We start from the raw sequence: 17,123 nt of genomic DNA, 5'->3' as shown, positions 1-17,123 counted from the left end.
TAGAGAACTAATGTTGTAATTGTATAAGGAACACACAACCTACCATTATTAAAAATTAGCGTTTACATGAAGAATTAACCCAACCGTTACATTAATTTTATATTCATCAATATTTAACACAGTGTATGTAATGTAATATACACTTATAATGTAATATACACTTGGCTGTGATACTCAAACACTAACACGCAATGCCAGTCAGAAAAGACCTTGAAAAAAGGCTTTAAATATATTATTTAAAAAAAAGTTTGGATTGATTTTTTTTTTACTCTGAATGTAACTGCCGCCACATTTAAGGTGGAACGGAAAACTCACTAAATACAAAAGTGATATAAATTTACTAAAAATTATCTTGTTTAACTACTCTAGCAGGCTTTAGTGACATTGAGTAAGAGAAAAACTTCGCTAACGTTAGCTTGACTAAAACTATGGCTTGTTTTGGAACTGCTGGTCGAGCTGACACATTTAAGGTGGAAGAAAAAACTCAGGGGGGAAGCTAAGGCTTGTTCGCGTTTAGCGAACTTAGTTAATTTAGTTCTACTTTTTTTTAGAAAAAGTAGAATTAACTTACTATACTTCATCTCTTTCAGACATGGCTCCAACAGGCTTCCTTTTCAGATGTTCATGCAGTGATGTTGTGCTGCTGTGCCATGCGAGATCAGCTGTGCACATTTTGCACCTAACGCTGTTCCTTGAAGGCGTTAATGTAAAGTGTTTCCATACTTTTGATGACTTGGGTCGTACATTTTTCACTCTGCTGTGACCGCCTTTTTTCAAACCCTTCTTCCAGAGTTCGTCACGTGTAGCAACTGTACCTATGTGTATAATAACTTAGACCCAACTAATAGATTATTAAATTAGTTGCCAACTATTTTAACAATCGATTTAATCGATTATTTGTTGCAGCCCTAGTTCACATGAAGGTTCTATGCTGTAACGCAGACACACTTGCAATAACACTGGACGAGAACTGAGACAGAAAACGTGTAGAAAACAGACAAGACTGGGGATAGAACAGGACAAGAAACAGAAGATTGGACTCAGGACTGGACAGGAGCATGTGACTGGACAGGAGACAGGACAGGGTGCTGGACACTGGATGGGAACTCAGACTGGAGAGGACTAGACCTGATGGAATTAGAGACATGAGACTGGACAGAACCAGACAAAGGAGACTGGGCATGAGACAAGACAGGAGCATGTGACTGTACACTGGACTGGAACAGAGACTGAACTTGATTAGCATGTCTATAAAATTCATATGATAGTTTAAATAAAGGGGACATGTACCTTAATATACCTTATATAAAAAAAAACCTTAGTCTGTGACTTTCTTTGGTCAAAATACCACAAGGATCAAATAACACAGCACCCCCTTCCCCAGTCTAAACAGCCTATTCAGAAAGACTTGTTTCAGCACATGTTCATTTAAATGAGAACGAGCCCCACTTCATATTGCTCCTTTTAGCCTTCTCTTAGCACTCTCACATAAACACTGGTCTAGCGCTGTGATTGCAGGAACTCAGATGAAGAGGTGGGACAATTCTACAGTGTTTATACACTTTGCATAGGATGCAGCACAAAATCAGAATGATTTTTTTCATCCCGTTTTCTGACATTTTTAGCCCACAAAAACTGACTGGATTGTTATATTCAGGTTCACGTGAGCCCCACGTCCACAAATTAATGTGCACTGAATGCATTGAACATGTGATTTTTTTGGATAATGTGTACTTGATAAAGTTTGTGATCCTTACAACCATTCTGACAAATAGCACACAGCAGGAAGTGTAGGGGTGATAAGGCTTTAACTGTGATTTTGATCTTTGGTCTTGCTGAGCTTTAGGATTTTAAGTGATACTTGTTTTTTCTGATATCCTAGAGCAATAAATCATTACAAACTTTGCTCTCTTCAGGGGATCTTGACATTTCTTGTGTCTGCGCCAGTGTACGCCTTAGAACAAGTGCAAACATTCTAACACACATCACTAACACAAGTTACACCTGTGTGTGATTTAATTCAATTGAACTAAAGCAGCTAGAGTGAACACACCCTGACTGCTTACCATGAGAAATTACTACCCGAGTAATATTGTAAAGTGTTTGAATTCCTGTTGCATTGCTCATTTGTCGTTCATGATCTAGCCTCCTTAAGTTGAGTCAGGGGTTGGACTCCATCCTGAGACTAAGAATGAGATGTCTGGCTGGAGGAGGAGTGCTGAGGTGTGTCCTGATTGATTTTGGCAGTGTCCGTGCTTTCAAGCAAGAAGTGATAATGGAGGATTTATAGTGTTGTTTTTTTTTAAGCCAAAGAGGGTAGATAAGGGCTTATTTGCTCCATCACTTTCCAAGATGCTGCAAAATACTTAGTATTTACTCAGAAATGACTGCACATATTAAAGAAATTAGCCAACAACTATGAACACGGTTATTCATTTATTTACACTAGTTTCCTATCAACTTTTTTTTCACATGATGATGAAAATCATATTAGATCAGAGTTTAATTTATTTTTAAGTTATTTTTTTTATTAACTATGGAAAACATAGCTGTAAAATCAACGGGGGAGAAGTGTGTGTGTTTGTTGTAGGTCAGGTATAATGAGCCATGTGATTATGTACTACACTATTTTTTTTTTTTTTTTTTTTTTTTTTTTTTTTGAGAAATATATTAATTCATTCATTCATTATCTGAAACCGCTTATCCAATTCAGGGTCGCAGTGGGTCCAGAGCCTACCTGGAATCACTGGGCGCGAGGCGGGAATACACCCTGGAGGGGGCGCCAGTCCTTCAAAGGGCAACACAGACTCACACACACATTCACACCTATGGGCACTTTATTTGAGTCGCCAATCCACCTGCAATGTGTGTTTTTGGACTGTGGGAGGAAACCGGAGCACCCGGAGGAAACCCACGCGGACACAGGGAGAACACACCAACTCCTCCCAGACAGTCATCCGGAGTGGGAATTGAACACACAACCTCCAGGCCCCTGGAGCTGTGTGACTGCGACACTACCTGCTGCGCCACCGTGCCGCCCTGAGAAATATTCTTAACAATATTTCCTTTTTTAATTTCATCAGAGTCGCAATAACTGGAATACTGTAATACGGTCTTTCTTGTTTTACAATTTGGTGTGTGTGTGTAAGGAATGTTAAATAAATTGGTTTAAAAAAATTGTTTAAAAAAAACAATTTGATTGTATTTTTTCCCAACTGTTGGCATCTGAACTGCAGCTGAAAGGCTTCGTTTTACAAAATGGATACAATGGCCACAATCCTAGTCCGTGTCTGAATCATACAGCTTTATCGTTTATTACATTGCAACACTCTTTCTCTCTTTCTCTCTCTCTCTCTCTCTCTCTCACTGTGTTTTCACACTTGTTCAACACCTGCATTAATATTGTATATATTATGAGTCCCCATTCATCATCACCCACTAAATTGACACTTCAGCACCAAACACCCAAAATGTAGTTAATCATCTTGGACAGTTTGATATCATAAATGTGCTTCTTTAGTTTTACACTGGGCAGTTCTTTTAGACATGTGCATCTACTGCAACATATGGGGATATGGGGATTAATAAGCATATACTTAGTTGGTAACTGTGTACCTACATCTTCAGAGTTTGAGGCTAGTGTGTAGAATTGTTCAGTAATCTCGAACAGACTTGCTTATGTAGATTCTTGTTTTCTTATGACATAATTTTGTCTGTAGATGTGGGCAGTGTATGAAATCGATATCCTCCACAAGCAGACTGACGTGCAAGAATCAGAATGACTTTGCTTTCCCCGTGTGTATTAAACATACAATGGTACGGATATCTACCAAAACTGAACACACAAGGCAGAGTACACAGACTTATATACAGAAGAGTTTCTTAACCTGGAGGTCGCAATGTGAGCCCTGGAATTTTTCCGAGAGTGGTTCTACAAAAATGATACAAACAGATGTGCACCCTCCTGGAGCAGTGGTGGATGGACTTGTTGTTTGGTGCCACAACATACGTTATAAGTTGTCCCTTGCAGACCAACAGTCCAACCATCATTTCTTACTAATCTCAATATTTACACATTTCTAGCAACAAGACACAAATCAAAATGAATTTAAACTCATTTTGAGGCACATGCTGCTGATTCCTGCTGCTGAATTGGCTCTATGTTACATAGAGATGGGCCCAAGCCGTTATTCACTGATCACATATCAGACACATGGGACTGATCCACTTATTGATTCCAGTCTAAAGCTTGCATTGGACCATGAACCGGCCGTATCAACGTAACATATAGAGACACGTCACTGATGCAACTTTTATTCCATGTCTTTCCATGAATCTGTAACTGTGAAGCCCTGGAGTCAACATGGTTCTCTGCATGTTGGTAGTGTAGGTGAATGAAAATAGGTTTGTTTTTTTGTCTCCTCAAAAATGCTCTGCAAATTGAGCATTTTTTGAAAACACCTTTTCACATGAAACAAGAGGATCAATGTGTGAGCTTAAGTGTTAACCTCAAGCTTATTTTGTTATTAGCATTAATTTTATAATGATTTTAATCTCGCTGATAGTATGTCTGAGTTGATATGTAGGTGAATGTGACAATTGTTACTCCTATTCCTAAATTCCTTTGGAATTCATTTAAATTCATTGCATTTTGTAAGGATTTTTTGCTCTTATAAGTGTTTTGTGGCCTATTACAGCATCACAATGTACCCTTACAAAACCAACAACGATAATGATATTGAAGTAAAACGAGCTCTTGTATCGGAACAGTTGTGTATTGGAATTGGATTGGAACTGAAAAATGTGGATTGGCCTTTCAGTAGTATGAGATTAACACAGAATGGTTTATGTGCATCACTCTTTATTGGCTTCATATTTATATGATAGAGCAGTGGTCTGCAAACTTTTTAGACCGAGTACCACCCAAATATGAGTCTTATGAGTCTTTTTTTAGACCAAGTATGAGTCTTACCACAGAAACATGTGCGTCCCAAGTTCTTCTTCCGTTCCGGGGGCATAAGACAAAACCTTGCTAGAATTTTTGCATGTTTTTGTTATGTGTTTATATATATATATATATATATAGGGATTGCGTTTACTCCCTGGGGAAAAAAATGGGGGAATGCTGTCCCCCCCCCATTCCTTTTATAGATGTAATCAGCTATACTGTAGCACGTTGTAAATTTTTTTTTTTTTTTTTTTTTTTTAATACAAACAAATTTAATCAGGGCATAATTATGAAAACTGTGAAACAGTATGTAATTTCCATGAAATCCATGAAAACTTTAGATTTTCAGTTTTTTAATAAATTCTTTAAATAGTAACTCTTTAGGCGTACCACCTCTTGTTGCTTCATGTACGACCAGTGGTATATGTACCACAGTTAAAGAGGATATAGTAACAGACAGGTTGGTAGATTTTGTTTGATTTGTGGTAAATGTTCCTTCTGTATGAGTTCTCATCTGAGCATGTCTCTCATATGGAGTAATCTAACATAGAGCTTTCTCCTTGTATTCTTCATTTTCCTGCATCATAATAATTGTGACCACATGATGCTCTTTTATATGCAAATAAATGTATCTGGTTAGGCTTTTTATTATTATTACACCCCTTTTTTCACATCATAAGGACACTGTAAAACTGGTTAAAAAACCCCGATTTACAGTATTCAGGAGATGAACCCTTGATAAGTAAACCAGAAGAAAAGCAGATATGAGAGATGCACATGAACTGAGCCAAAAAATAAAATTGAATGTGTACATTATTAAATGTGTACTTTGTTCACAGATTTGTAAATGGATCATCATCATCATGACTATGGCCCCACCAAGGGCCCATTGGCTGAAGAGCTTGATTTTCTGCAGCAATTTCTGCAACATGGTCACTAAATGTTGCTATCAGTTAATTCAGTTTGGTCCTTTTAGGTTTAAATGAAGTGTAAATAGCCAGCATTCCGTTTTATGTACTTTATGTAACTGGATAGAGGGTTGAGTGGGTGGACATTGACCTCTGAAACTTCTGTGTCCAGATGTTTTGCCCTGGGGAAGGGAAGCAGAAGGGCAGACATGGCTTTAAGTGAACATAATGAGGAAAAGAAACTTCATGTCCCTTTGCCTTTGAATCATATCAGTGTGTGTGTGTGTGTATATATGTATATAGTTTAAAATTAATTTCATAACTTCATATTCATTCACAAGTTTGGACAGTGCTGAAATGACAGAATAAGATTCAGTTCCAGGTTTTGTACAAAGCTCAGTGTAAATAAAAGGTAATTTTTTTGATTGATTGATTGATTGATTCATTCATTCATTCACTTATTGATTAATATGTTTTTTTTAGCCCCAATGTAAGGGTGAATTCATTCCTTGCCCCTAGCACTTAGCTCTACCCCTCCCTTTTGCCGAGGGGTAGGGTGTCTGAATTTTTGCTGGCATAAAGGGTAGGGCGTAGTGTTACACCTACACAGCTCTTGAAACATTTTTTTCATAAGCGCGTTTCACAAGAAGGCTTATAAATGTCTTTTGAATCACTGGTGATATCACTGCTCAGGCGACAAAAGAATCACACTTTATATTTTCTGTAATAACCACTTTATTATCTTAGATAAATATTGTTTATATTAAGACCAGTTATTTCATAACAAGCATAAATCATGGCTAGTAGGGTGTTGTCAAGATAGATATTTACTAAATATCCAGTTCCACCTTAAATGGTGAAGCAATGATTTTCTGGCACCTTACTCTACTGCAGCATTTAAAATGGAACTGGAAGTTTAAAAAAATCTGCAGAATTAAGAGTTAGGACTGGGTAATAATATATCATTGCTTTCCAAAGAAAAGCATGTATCTCTTGTAGATTTTGTTTCCTACATCATTTGAACACAACTTTTAAATTGTCTTTTAAATTGTCTTTTAAATTGTGTGGAAATGTTATGATGAATAAATCTATAGAAAGGCTGCAAAATGACTTGATATACATTGAGTAAAGTTAAAAAAGGTTTGTACATTTCTTTGGACAGTGACACCATACTTGTTGAATGCTTCTGAATTCATATGATTCTTGAAATTTAACTAGAGTCCAGCAGTGATATTGCAGCACTGTACTCCTCTCTGATATCACTGTGGACTGGCAGAGCTGTTGATGAGATATCAGGCTCTTAAAGGGTTGTCTCATTTCAAAGGGCTTGAATTTAAGCACTATACCCTGTAAATCAGTTGCCAGGGAAAGGTGACGCTCTAAACCAAGGATGGGGTTGAACATACAACATGGGTTTGGGCCTAAAACAGTAGTTGCTTCTGCATCATGCTATTGTACAGTCGTTATGCTGAAACAGAGTAGGTTCTAAACTTATAATATACTTACTGAAACATGGCTGCCCCCGTATGGGAACCTCACTCTATGGAGTTCAACTGCTCCATTCAGGAACTGCAAGAGTCTGGTTCTTAATCTCATGCTTAGTACTGGGTTATATGAGCGCAAATCAATATCACGATTAATTTAACATTTTACCACTATTACTTTTAATAAACGATTATTTTGTTTTTGTATTTTTGACCCTCATAGTACGAGGCTTGTACTGTAAATATGCTCCAGTATTAAAGCTGGGATATTTTTTCTAATGTTGCTGGAAGCTTGTTTCTCGTTTTTTTTTTTTTTTTTTTCCCCTCAGTGTTTACATTTGACTTCTTTTTGTTCCGTGTCATCTTAATTATAGACAAACACAGCACGTCCAAACCACAGACGTTGTGCTTTCCTTTGGTACTAGCTGCCAGAGTCGCTTGGTCAGCTTCTGCGTCTAGGTTGCTTCCATGTTGCAGATAGGGGCAGAATCACGTGACTACAGCTTGGTAGAGTGATTTTAAAGGGACAGTACATGAACACACAGTGGGGACATAACAGAATAAAAATAATTGATATAATTCATATAGACAAGCTTATGGCGATTAGAAGTTCTGAATGTCGATTTATTAATTAATTTTTGATTAACTGCCCAATGTTGCACTTTACAGAGTAACTGTAAAAAATAATGAATAGGTCTAATCACTTTTGTTAAAGTGCTACTTGTAGGTGGTAAAAATGACCAACTGCTCCTTTTAAGAAGCAGAGTTCAGACAGGGAACATGTCTGTACTATTATTTTAATGAGTGTAGTGCTGAAGAGGTTTGACCCCGTTGAAAGGCTGTAGTGGTTCAGACATTAAAAAGATAGCCTCTTTTCCAGCTTCCTGCAGTTACCACGGTAACACCATCACTCCCACTCTACTAATGTGTCTGTAGAGGTGTCCCACTGTACTGCATCTCTATTACCAACAGAGGATATATTATGTGTGTGTGTGCGCATGCGTGTTTGGGGTGTGAGGGTCTTGGTATGGCCTAGCTGTGTAGTACACTGTGAATGAGTGACAAGATTCCAATTTTTCATACATTCTTTCCATTTAACACCAAGACATCTGTTTTCCTGTCTTTGTCTTTATTTGTCTTTTTTCCTCCTTTGTTCCCTGTATTTTTTTTCCATTCTGTCTCTCCACTCCACTTTCTTTCTTTCATTCTTTGTCACGTTTTTGTTTCTTTTCCTTTCCATGTTTTTATAATAAATGGGTCTTTGTTGTGCTAGTCTTACTCTCTTTCTAACTACATGAATATCAACAAGACAGAGTTCTTCAAAATCAAACAACTTGTATTCTGTGGTAGGTCAAATACACACGAAGTTACATACAAGTGTTTTTTTTCTTCAAACATACTACTCCTCTTAAAAAAATGCAGAGCTTCTGAATGCAAACAAACCAGAGAGAACAGTAGTTTCTCAGAACTGTTAATGTTGCCTTTAAAATAATTTCTGTGACTCCCTGCATGCCCAATACTACCTAAAATATATACTGCATAGATCACAAATCGATGTCTGTCAAACATGAATAAAAACCTATCCATGTTGGACAGCCAGTGTTTCTTGTTAAATTTGGTTATGAATCAATTTGAGCAGTTGATTCAAAAGAATCAAACCATTCATGAGTCAAATGGCACTGCAGTAATCATACCAAAAAATGACAAGTATCAGCACACCTGAAGCTCTGGTATGAACCCAGCCTTTGCCAGAGGGCTCAGAGAAATGGAACAATGGATAATAAACTTCTGCAGGCACTAGCCACTGAGATTACTGGAAATTGCGTTGCTAGCATTGCGTTTGTGATGAGGGGAAAGAGTGGTGCATCCAACCCACCTGAAAAATAATTTTTTCTGTATGTATCTGTCTTTCTTTTCCTTGGTTAGTGTACTCATCCTTATCAGTAGAATTACTATATATTCTTGCTCTGTAGGGGTGCTGTCATGGTGCAGCTGCTTCAGAGCTTCCTGTTTCATTTCTTGCTATTTTTATGACTATATGAAGATGGTGAAATGCTACTAATACTACGTTGGGAAACATAAATTATTATTTTTTTTTACGTACCCCAAACACACATTATGGGTGTACATAAAAAAAATGAATTTGATTAAAATTGAATATTATCTGCTTTCTTTTATCAATGATTATCATCTAATATCAGATAATTATATAATAGAGGGGTCTGTATTTGATTACACTAAAAATTCTATTTCTCACAAACAATGGTGGAACACAATGTGCTTTTATTACTGATGATTAAACACCTTTCCAGGTGTGACCCGTACAAACATGCGCGCACACACACACACACACACACACGCCCTAAAAATGTTTTTCTTTTCCTATTTTTTTATTGTAGAATGGACAGAGCACAGCTGAGGATGGAGTCGCTCTAGGAGTCAAGGTAAGAGGAAATGAAAAACTGCACTTGCACAAACACATTTTTACAGCTTGATCATGTTTCTCTAATTCCACATCTGAAAGACCACTGCAAAGTAAATATCAAGTACACAGTAGACAATACACAGTAGAAAAGTACACAATAATCAACTGGGATTCGGTTCCCAGCTGTGAAGCTAATGTACATTTACTTAAAATTAAATCCCTTAGGCTGGAGTAGTGAGCTAATGAGTTTTCACACTGCTCTCAGCAAATCTGCTGAGACATTCAATGTGCTTAAGGGAGCCAAAAGCCATTTTCTCAAATGAAACAGCCGTTATATTGACAGCTTGTGACCTGGATGTTTTAGACATTGTGTGCCATTTTAAAATGGCTTCCTCTTGTATGAGACTTGCTCTTTGCATTATAAACTTGTTCATTATGGAACTTTACAATTTGAATTGACAAAGAAACAGTTCTCAGACTGATAATGAATAGAACAGCATGGGTTAATGCCAATTGGTCACTATATACTTTCATTTTTAGCCTTTTTAGCTATTAATTTGCTTGAAAAGCCAGCTGTGGTTTTCTGTTGTCTGCATATATATATATATATATTTAATTTAATTTATTTATTTTTTATCATAAAGTTGTAATTCAGTTTCATTGTGTAGTTTTGTACTTTCAGTGAAACAAATTGAATGACAATTATTTTTCACCAGTATAAAGTAAGAACACCCCATAGCTGACATTTCAGACATACACAAAGTCAGTTATGATGTGAGCCTTCGGGGTCCTAAATCATCTCATTTTGGAAGAAGAACTCAGCTGTTCTGGGTCCTCCCTATCTGCTGTCACTGGGATGGAGGATTGTTTGTCTGGACAGGGCTTTTTTTGAGAGAATAAATGTGGTGTGCCTCAGGGCTCTAGTCTAGAATCATTTTTCTTATTATTATTTTCACTAATATTTAGGGACCAAAGGTTTTGTGCCTGTATCCTTGTGTTTCATGTGATGTAAATAAAGTTAAATGTACAAGTCAAAATTAAATAAATAAAACTAAAGAACTTTGACCCATTTATCCATGTCACATTTGAAAACAGCACTGTTTCATCCAGCTGTGTCAGTCAATAGAGGTTCAGGCTGCGTCCCAAATATTACTGTGTAGTCTACCTAGGGTACGGCACAGATAATAAATCTAATACATCCAGAAAGTGCACTACTGTGATAGGAAGCTGTAAAGCTTATAATCAAATCTCAATGCTTTTATAATTCAACATACAACGCACTGTGAATGAAGGAACTGTAATTTTATTACATAAACTGTACAGAGGTTTGAGATTCAGCCTCTGTTTCACAGCAGTGTGGAATCATCAACAATCATCTTGCATGTTCAGACAAGAACAGCTTTTTAAAGAAGAACTTTAAGGCAAAACAGAGTAATTTAGGCAGACAGTCACGATAAAATATTATCCTCTCAGTATCTGTAAACGGGGGAAAAGAAGACAAAACAGTACATGGTTTTTGCTTGTAGTCTCTTACACACTAAAGCAAACATGTAATGTTTACGTACATAACATGAAATAACATGGTTATTGAAGCTTATATAAAGTCTGTATAAATAAATCTAACAAACTGTTTGAGACCTGTCTGTTTCAGATTAAAAATCAAAAGACAAAAAGTATGTTTGTGTTTTGCTTCAGTTAAACAGGTATTATTGAATATTTTGTGGATTTGCAATGACATCATACTGAAATAATTGATTGCAGATCAGTTCCATACAGACCACAATGTTACTGCTACAGAGTACAGGAGAGAGAGAATGTGAATATAAAACATTGTATTTTATGTTTATTTATTTTCCAAATGTTTAATAGCTTCATTATTGAATGTTGTACATATAAGAACCCTTATGCTTACTGATTAAACTGTTACTGAATTTGAACAAAGTGCTGTGGTGCTACAGGTAGTGTTGCTCCCACAAAGCTTCTGGATCTCAGGGCCCCAGGTATGATCCTTGATTCTGTTGAACATCTCGGACGCATGGAGAACACACCAAACTCCTCAAAGTGGGCTTCCTCTGAGTGCTCTGGTGTCCTCTCACAGTCCAAAAATACATGTTATGTAGATTGGCTGTGTGAAATTGTCCACAGGTGTGTGAGTGTGCTCTGTGATGGACTGGTGATTCTGGGGAGACTTTGGACCCACTATAATACTAATCATCATGAATTTGTTACAGAAAATGAGTGGATTTTAATAAAGAACAATAAGTTAAATATTAGATTTTAAATTTGTTGTTGGTAATATTTTGTGTTACAGGATAAACTCCTATAAACCTAAAATCTGAGTAAAAAAAACAAAAGCCAGTCCAATCTCTGAGGCCTGTCTGAGAGATTTGAATTCTATTGTCAGATTGAGTGTTAGTTGTTATGGGCTGGAGACTCTTGCACTTAGCTGTGTGTGATTGAGCTGAAGTGCAGCATGACCTTTTACAGCTGTGTACTTTTTTTTTTTTTTTTTTTTTTTTAAATGTATTTATTATTATTTTTTTTTAAATGTCTTTCACTCTCTCCCTCAATCTTTTTTATGTTTGTTTAGCTTCTGGTTAACATGGCTCACAACATGGGCACACAGAGGAGAACAACATGGCTACACACATCTACAACTTGCAACTAAATTTAAATTTTCATGTGCACTGTAGTGGATTATACCAATACAGTATATGTCAAATACTTTTGCTTTCATGTCACCATATGTATCAGTATGTTTAGATTAATAAACTGGATCTGACACACAAAGATAAAAGTATGCAGCTGTTGGCATTTTAGAAATTGCACACATTTCTGGTGTTTAGCAGATTTTATATAATCATAATGACAGGCTTTGAATAATGATTATATTTTGGAGTTCATTTGGTTCAGTATAGGAGGTCAAATCTTCCATGTATTTTGTGATTGTGTCAGATTTTTTTTTGAATATTGACTGTTGTCTTGAGTGAGAGTGAGAGAGAGAGAGAGGTACACCCATGGCAAAATCTGTCTTTTGTAACAAGAGTTGAAACAAAGCAACCTGCTAATTAACCCCACTGGATTAGAGCTAATCTGGGGCAGAGTGAGGCCACACATGCAGCCTCCTAACATGCTGTCAGCCTTTACAGTGTTCTACATAAATTCTACATCTGCATTCTGGCTTAGGAATAGGCCAGATATCTTTTAAGACTGGAAGATGATTAATATTAATGTTTTTTGTTTTCCTTAAATAATAATGAAAAAAACAGTGTCTTGGCAGAGTTATTGAATATAAGTACTTACTGCAGAGGTAGAAAAAATGAAAGAAATCAGAGTAAGGGTAGATATATGCCAATAGAAAACACATTACTGGGCTAAAATTCAGGTCTTTACTAGATTTCCTTTAATATGAGCTAAGGAATTGGAGGTAGCAATGTACAAGACCATTTGAACAATTAAGTACAACAAAGGGACTTGCACCTAAAGCATCTGGTACAGAAGCCCACTGAATTCCCCGTTTCAAAACTGATGCTTTGTTAGACCCAATGATGTTCAAATAAGGCTCCCAAACCCCATAAAAAACAACTGTATTAGAGTGCAGGATTCAATATCTTGTGCCAACACCCACAGTAGGAATCTTCTCATTAATCTACTGCAATAGCACTTTTTTGCTGCAAAGGTAAGTAGATTATATAATTTTTTACCATTCCTTGAAGTTACTTTTTTCACTTGAGATGTCCAAAATCTTCCCTATTCCTTGTGCTGTCTTAGCCCAGTATTCCTGTAACGTACAACATGACCAAAGACATGGGGTAAATATTCCTCTTTGAACTTTACACTTACGGCAGAGTGGTGAGGTTGAGTTGTTGGAAGCGTGCCTTATTTTGGGGGAGATATGCATCTGTTGTAAAATTCTGTACTGGATAGCTTTTGCATGATTACATATAGATATGGACTTGGCATGTTTCCAGACACTCTCCCAGTTCTCCCAGGGTGTCTAAATTAACTTTCAATGCACTATAGAATAAGCTCACTGATGTTTCCCCAAACCCTTTGTATATCTTTTCCATGAAAGAGGGAACGTTTGCTGTATATAACTGTTTTAAATCTGCAGTCAACCACTACAGGACCAGTGATCAGAACTGATTTCCGTCGACCTACTGGCACAGCTTTTGACTTTAGGAAGTTAATTTTAAGAAAAATCTGTAGATGTTAATAAGGGTATTGAGGTCTCTAGTTCTGAAATAAACACAAGGCCATCTGGCCTGATGTTTATCACTCATGCAAAATCGTTCAACAGACTCAACTCTGATTGCCTTAGTCAACATCTCAGTGTTTGTGGCTATGGAGAAAAGTATGGGTGACGGAGTACACCCCTTTTTTTTAGTCCCTCTATGCAAGGAAAAATGCTCTGAACTCATGCCATTTGTAATAACTGATACCTTAGAATCCTTGTATAACACTTTCACTCATTTTAATAAAACTTGATCCCAGATTCAACATTCCCAAAACAAATATGTCTGTTTAACACTGTCAAATGCTTTTTCTGCATCCAGAGAAAGCACCAGACTATTAATTCCTTGTTGTTTAAAAACCTAATTGCATCAAGAATTAATAAAATGTCACAAAATATTTTCTAATCAAGAGGTGAGTTCCTTAGCCAGATGTGGTGCTTTTAAAGAAAAATATTTGTTGATATTTTGGCTTGTTGCATACAATATACATTAAAATGTATTACATACATATTTCATATTTACACCTTGCTCCATGGATGATTTAAGCCGGTCTGAAATTTCAAGGGTGCTAAAACTTTCTGCTAGAATCTCAACTCGTCCCACTTTAGTTGAAATATAGTCTCGTTCATGGTTACTTCTGTCTGCGTGATCATGGGGGTGGACAGCGCATATGTACAGATAGTAGGTGGCTATGTTTTTATTTTTTCCTGCGTGTTTTTTTTTTTTGTCCTTTGTTTCTAAATCAATGACTGTAGGCAGCAAATGTGCAAATGGATCGATGAATGAAAGGATGGATTGAGGACGGAACGAGAGAAAGACGAGGCCACTAAGTAGTGGTGGGGATGCATCAATATGAAGAAATTAGGCTTTTCCAGTAGATGTTGTTCTCAAATGCTGCGGTAAAAGACCCATCATTTCATGACTTCAGTGGTGGAGGACTTTATGATCCTTTTGCTGATGCTTACTATTGGAGAGGTTGATCTTAAGTTTGTGTGTGGCAGCTTATTGGATGCTTTTCTGTGGAGGTTGTACAAACAGAGTATTCTTTGGTCACTTGTTTAAGCAGTGGATACAATGTAACAGCACAAGTCTCTTATTGAGGCTTATTGAATAGTTTTGGATGTGTACTGTAAGGCAGTGTTTCTCAGCTTACGTTTTGTATTATGACACCTTTTTAAAGGTATGAAAGATTTGTCACCCCATAAAAATAAAAAAAAATGACATGGCAACTGTAATCAGCCATAATTCTTAAACTGACTTTATTCTTGGTAGTTTCAGAATCAGGGGCATGGCCACAGGTTCAAATGGTCTAAACAGGACCACGCCGTCAGCTGCTGTTAATTCATCGCAGGCCAAATCTGGTGTGAGAGTAAGACAAGGGTAGCAAGAGACACACAAGATGCTGCCACAGCTTTGTTGTGTTGAAGCGCATCAAGTTTGTCACACCCCACCCCTGTCAACAAAGTGAAAGTATTAACCGCTCACCATTGAAAAACTAAAAAGGACCCTCCCCTCTACCCCACTGGTTGTAAACACCATGGATCTGGCATTGTTCAGGCCCAGCTGCAGTTTTATTTCTGGCCATGTCACTGTTCTGATGTTGTAGCTGCCTTTTCATGGTAATGTTTTGTAACTGTTGTTTCTGTTTTCATGTCCTCAACGTCTGAATATTTTTGACGGCACCCTTGTCAAAGCCATGTGGCTGCTCAAGGTTGTTAGAGTCAGGAACCACATAACTAAGGCTAGTAGAGCTTAGTTAACAATTTGAGGGAAGAGTTTGAACATATTAGATACACAATCACAGTTCTATTCATTTATAGTTATATTAGCTATAAAACAAGGGCATAACGTATCTTCTCAGGGATCACATTTAAATTAGCAATGTAGGATTCCAATTTTGAAAGCTCATGCAGAGGCATGTCTGTTCATCTAGTCGTTTCTGTCTGAGCTGGGGCATTCAGTATAGCTGTATAGCCCAGGCTACTGCATCGATTAGCTCCACTGTGATGGACACTGGAGAGGCTAATAATACCTCCATTATCCTCCGCCCTCCAAGAGTCGCAATGGGAATAAATAGCTTCATGTCCAGGAATTGGCAAAAAAAAAATTGTGGAAATGTGATAGAGGACAGTAAATATCACTAGACCAGGGCAGCCCAAACATTTGCACACATCATGACCATTGGAAACCAGTGACATGTCTACACCTTTGCAGATCCAGTGTATGTACATGAATACATTTCCCTTAATTACACAGTCATGACTATGAGTATTGAGTAAATACGGTAGAAGTAATTACTCTGAATAAGGAAGTGCAAACTATTAATTTTACAGCACTATTTATCAATGACTTAGAACTACTGTGTAACTCACGTGCATGTGTCTTGTTTTATGAGTTAGGAATTGAACTGCTGACCTATATTCAGACCCTTGGAGTCTAAGAGGCTAATTCTGAGAAATAGTCTGTTTGTAAAGTTGTCTGGTTCTTTGTGAGGTAAGTATTAGTCAAAATCAGACGCAAGACTGGATGCTCATCATTGCCACCACTTCTAACTTATTGCTTGGCCTTGGAATGGTTTATTTAATTGTAAAAAGGGGGGAAATTAAAAAAAAAAAAACAGATTGGTATGCTATGTTGAATTCTTGTCTGGTGAAAATAAAGTGATCTTTGGGTTCAAGGACAGACTGTTCCAGGAGAAAGCATTCAGAAAATCAAATGTATCCTCACAGGACATTCTGTCTTACAGAGCAAGTAAAGAATTGAGCTGGAAGCAAATCCAAATGCTTAGTTATACCTACAAAGAACAGCTTAATAGCCCTTATGTGTTCGCATATTTGGACATCTGTAATCTGTACAGTAAGGATAAATGAATGGAGTTACTTATTGATCTCTGTATACTATGGGGAGAGCTTTAATATCGTAATGAGATCTGGGTTTTGTGAGGCATTTATGTCTGGAATTCTGTATTAGTTTCATGTTTAGATCTGAATATGATATGATTTATAAATTTCAGAATTCTAATGAGACGTTTCTAAATGGTGAGGATGCCTGGTTTCAGTAATTGTATCTACATTTTGTACAAGGTATAAGCCTGGATTCAGTACAGTACTACATGTAGCACAG

At 37.0% G+C, this 17,123-nt stretch overlaps 1 protein-coding gene across 6 annotated transcripts in view; it reads left to right on the top strand.

Annotated features, from left to right (window-relative positions):
* Positions 1-17,123, top strand: part of rps6ka1 (ribosomal protein S6 kinase a, polypeptide 1) — a 90,020-nt gene that overhangs the window by 8,990 nt on the left and 63,907 nt on the right. For all 6 annotated transcript variants that reach the window (XM_066672003.1, XM_066672040.1, XM_066672030.1 and 3 more), the window contains one exon: positions 9,740-9,784. In XM_066672003.1, coding sequence (XP_066528100.1) covers positions 9,740-9,784 — 45 coding nt within the window. The remainder of the gene's footprint in view (positions 1-9,739; positions 9,785-17,123) is intronic.

Source organism: Hoplias malabaricus, chromosome 1, assembly GCF_029633855.1.
Source record: "Hoplias malabaricus isolate fHopMal1 chromosome 1, fHopMal1.hap1, whole genome shotgun sequence".
NCBI lineage: Eukaryota > Metazoa > Chordata > Actinopteri > Characiformes > Erythrinidae > Hoplias > Hoplias malabaricus.
This window is presented reverse-complemented; position numbering and strand designations above follow the sequence as displayed.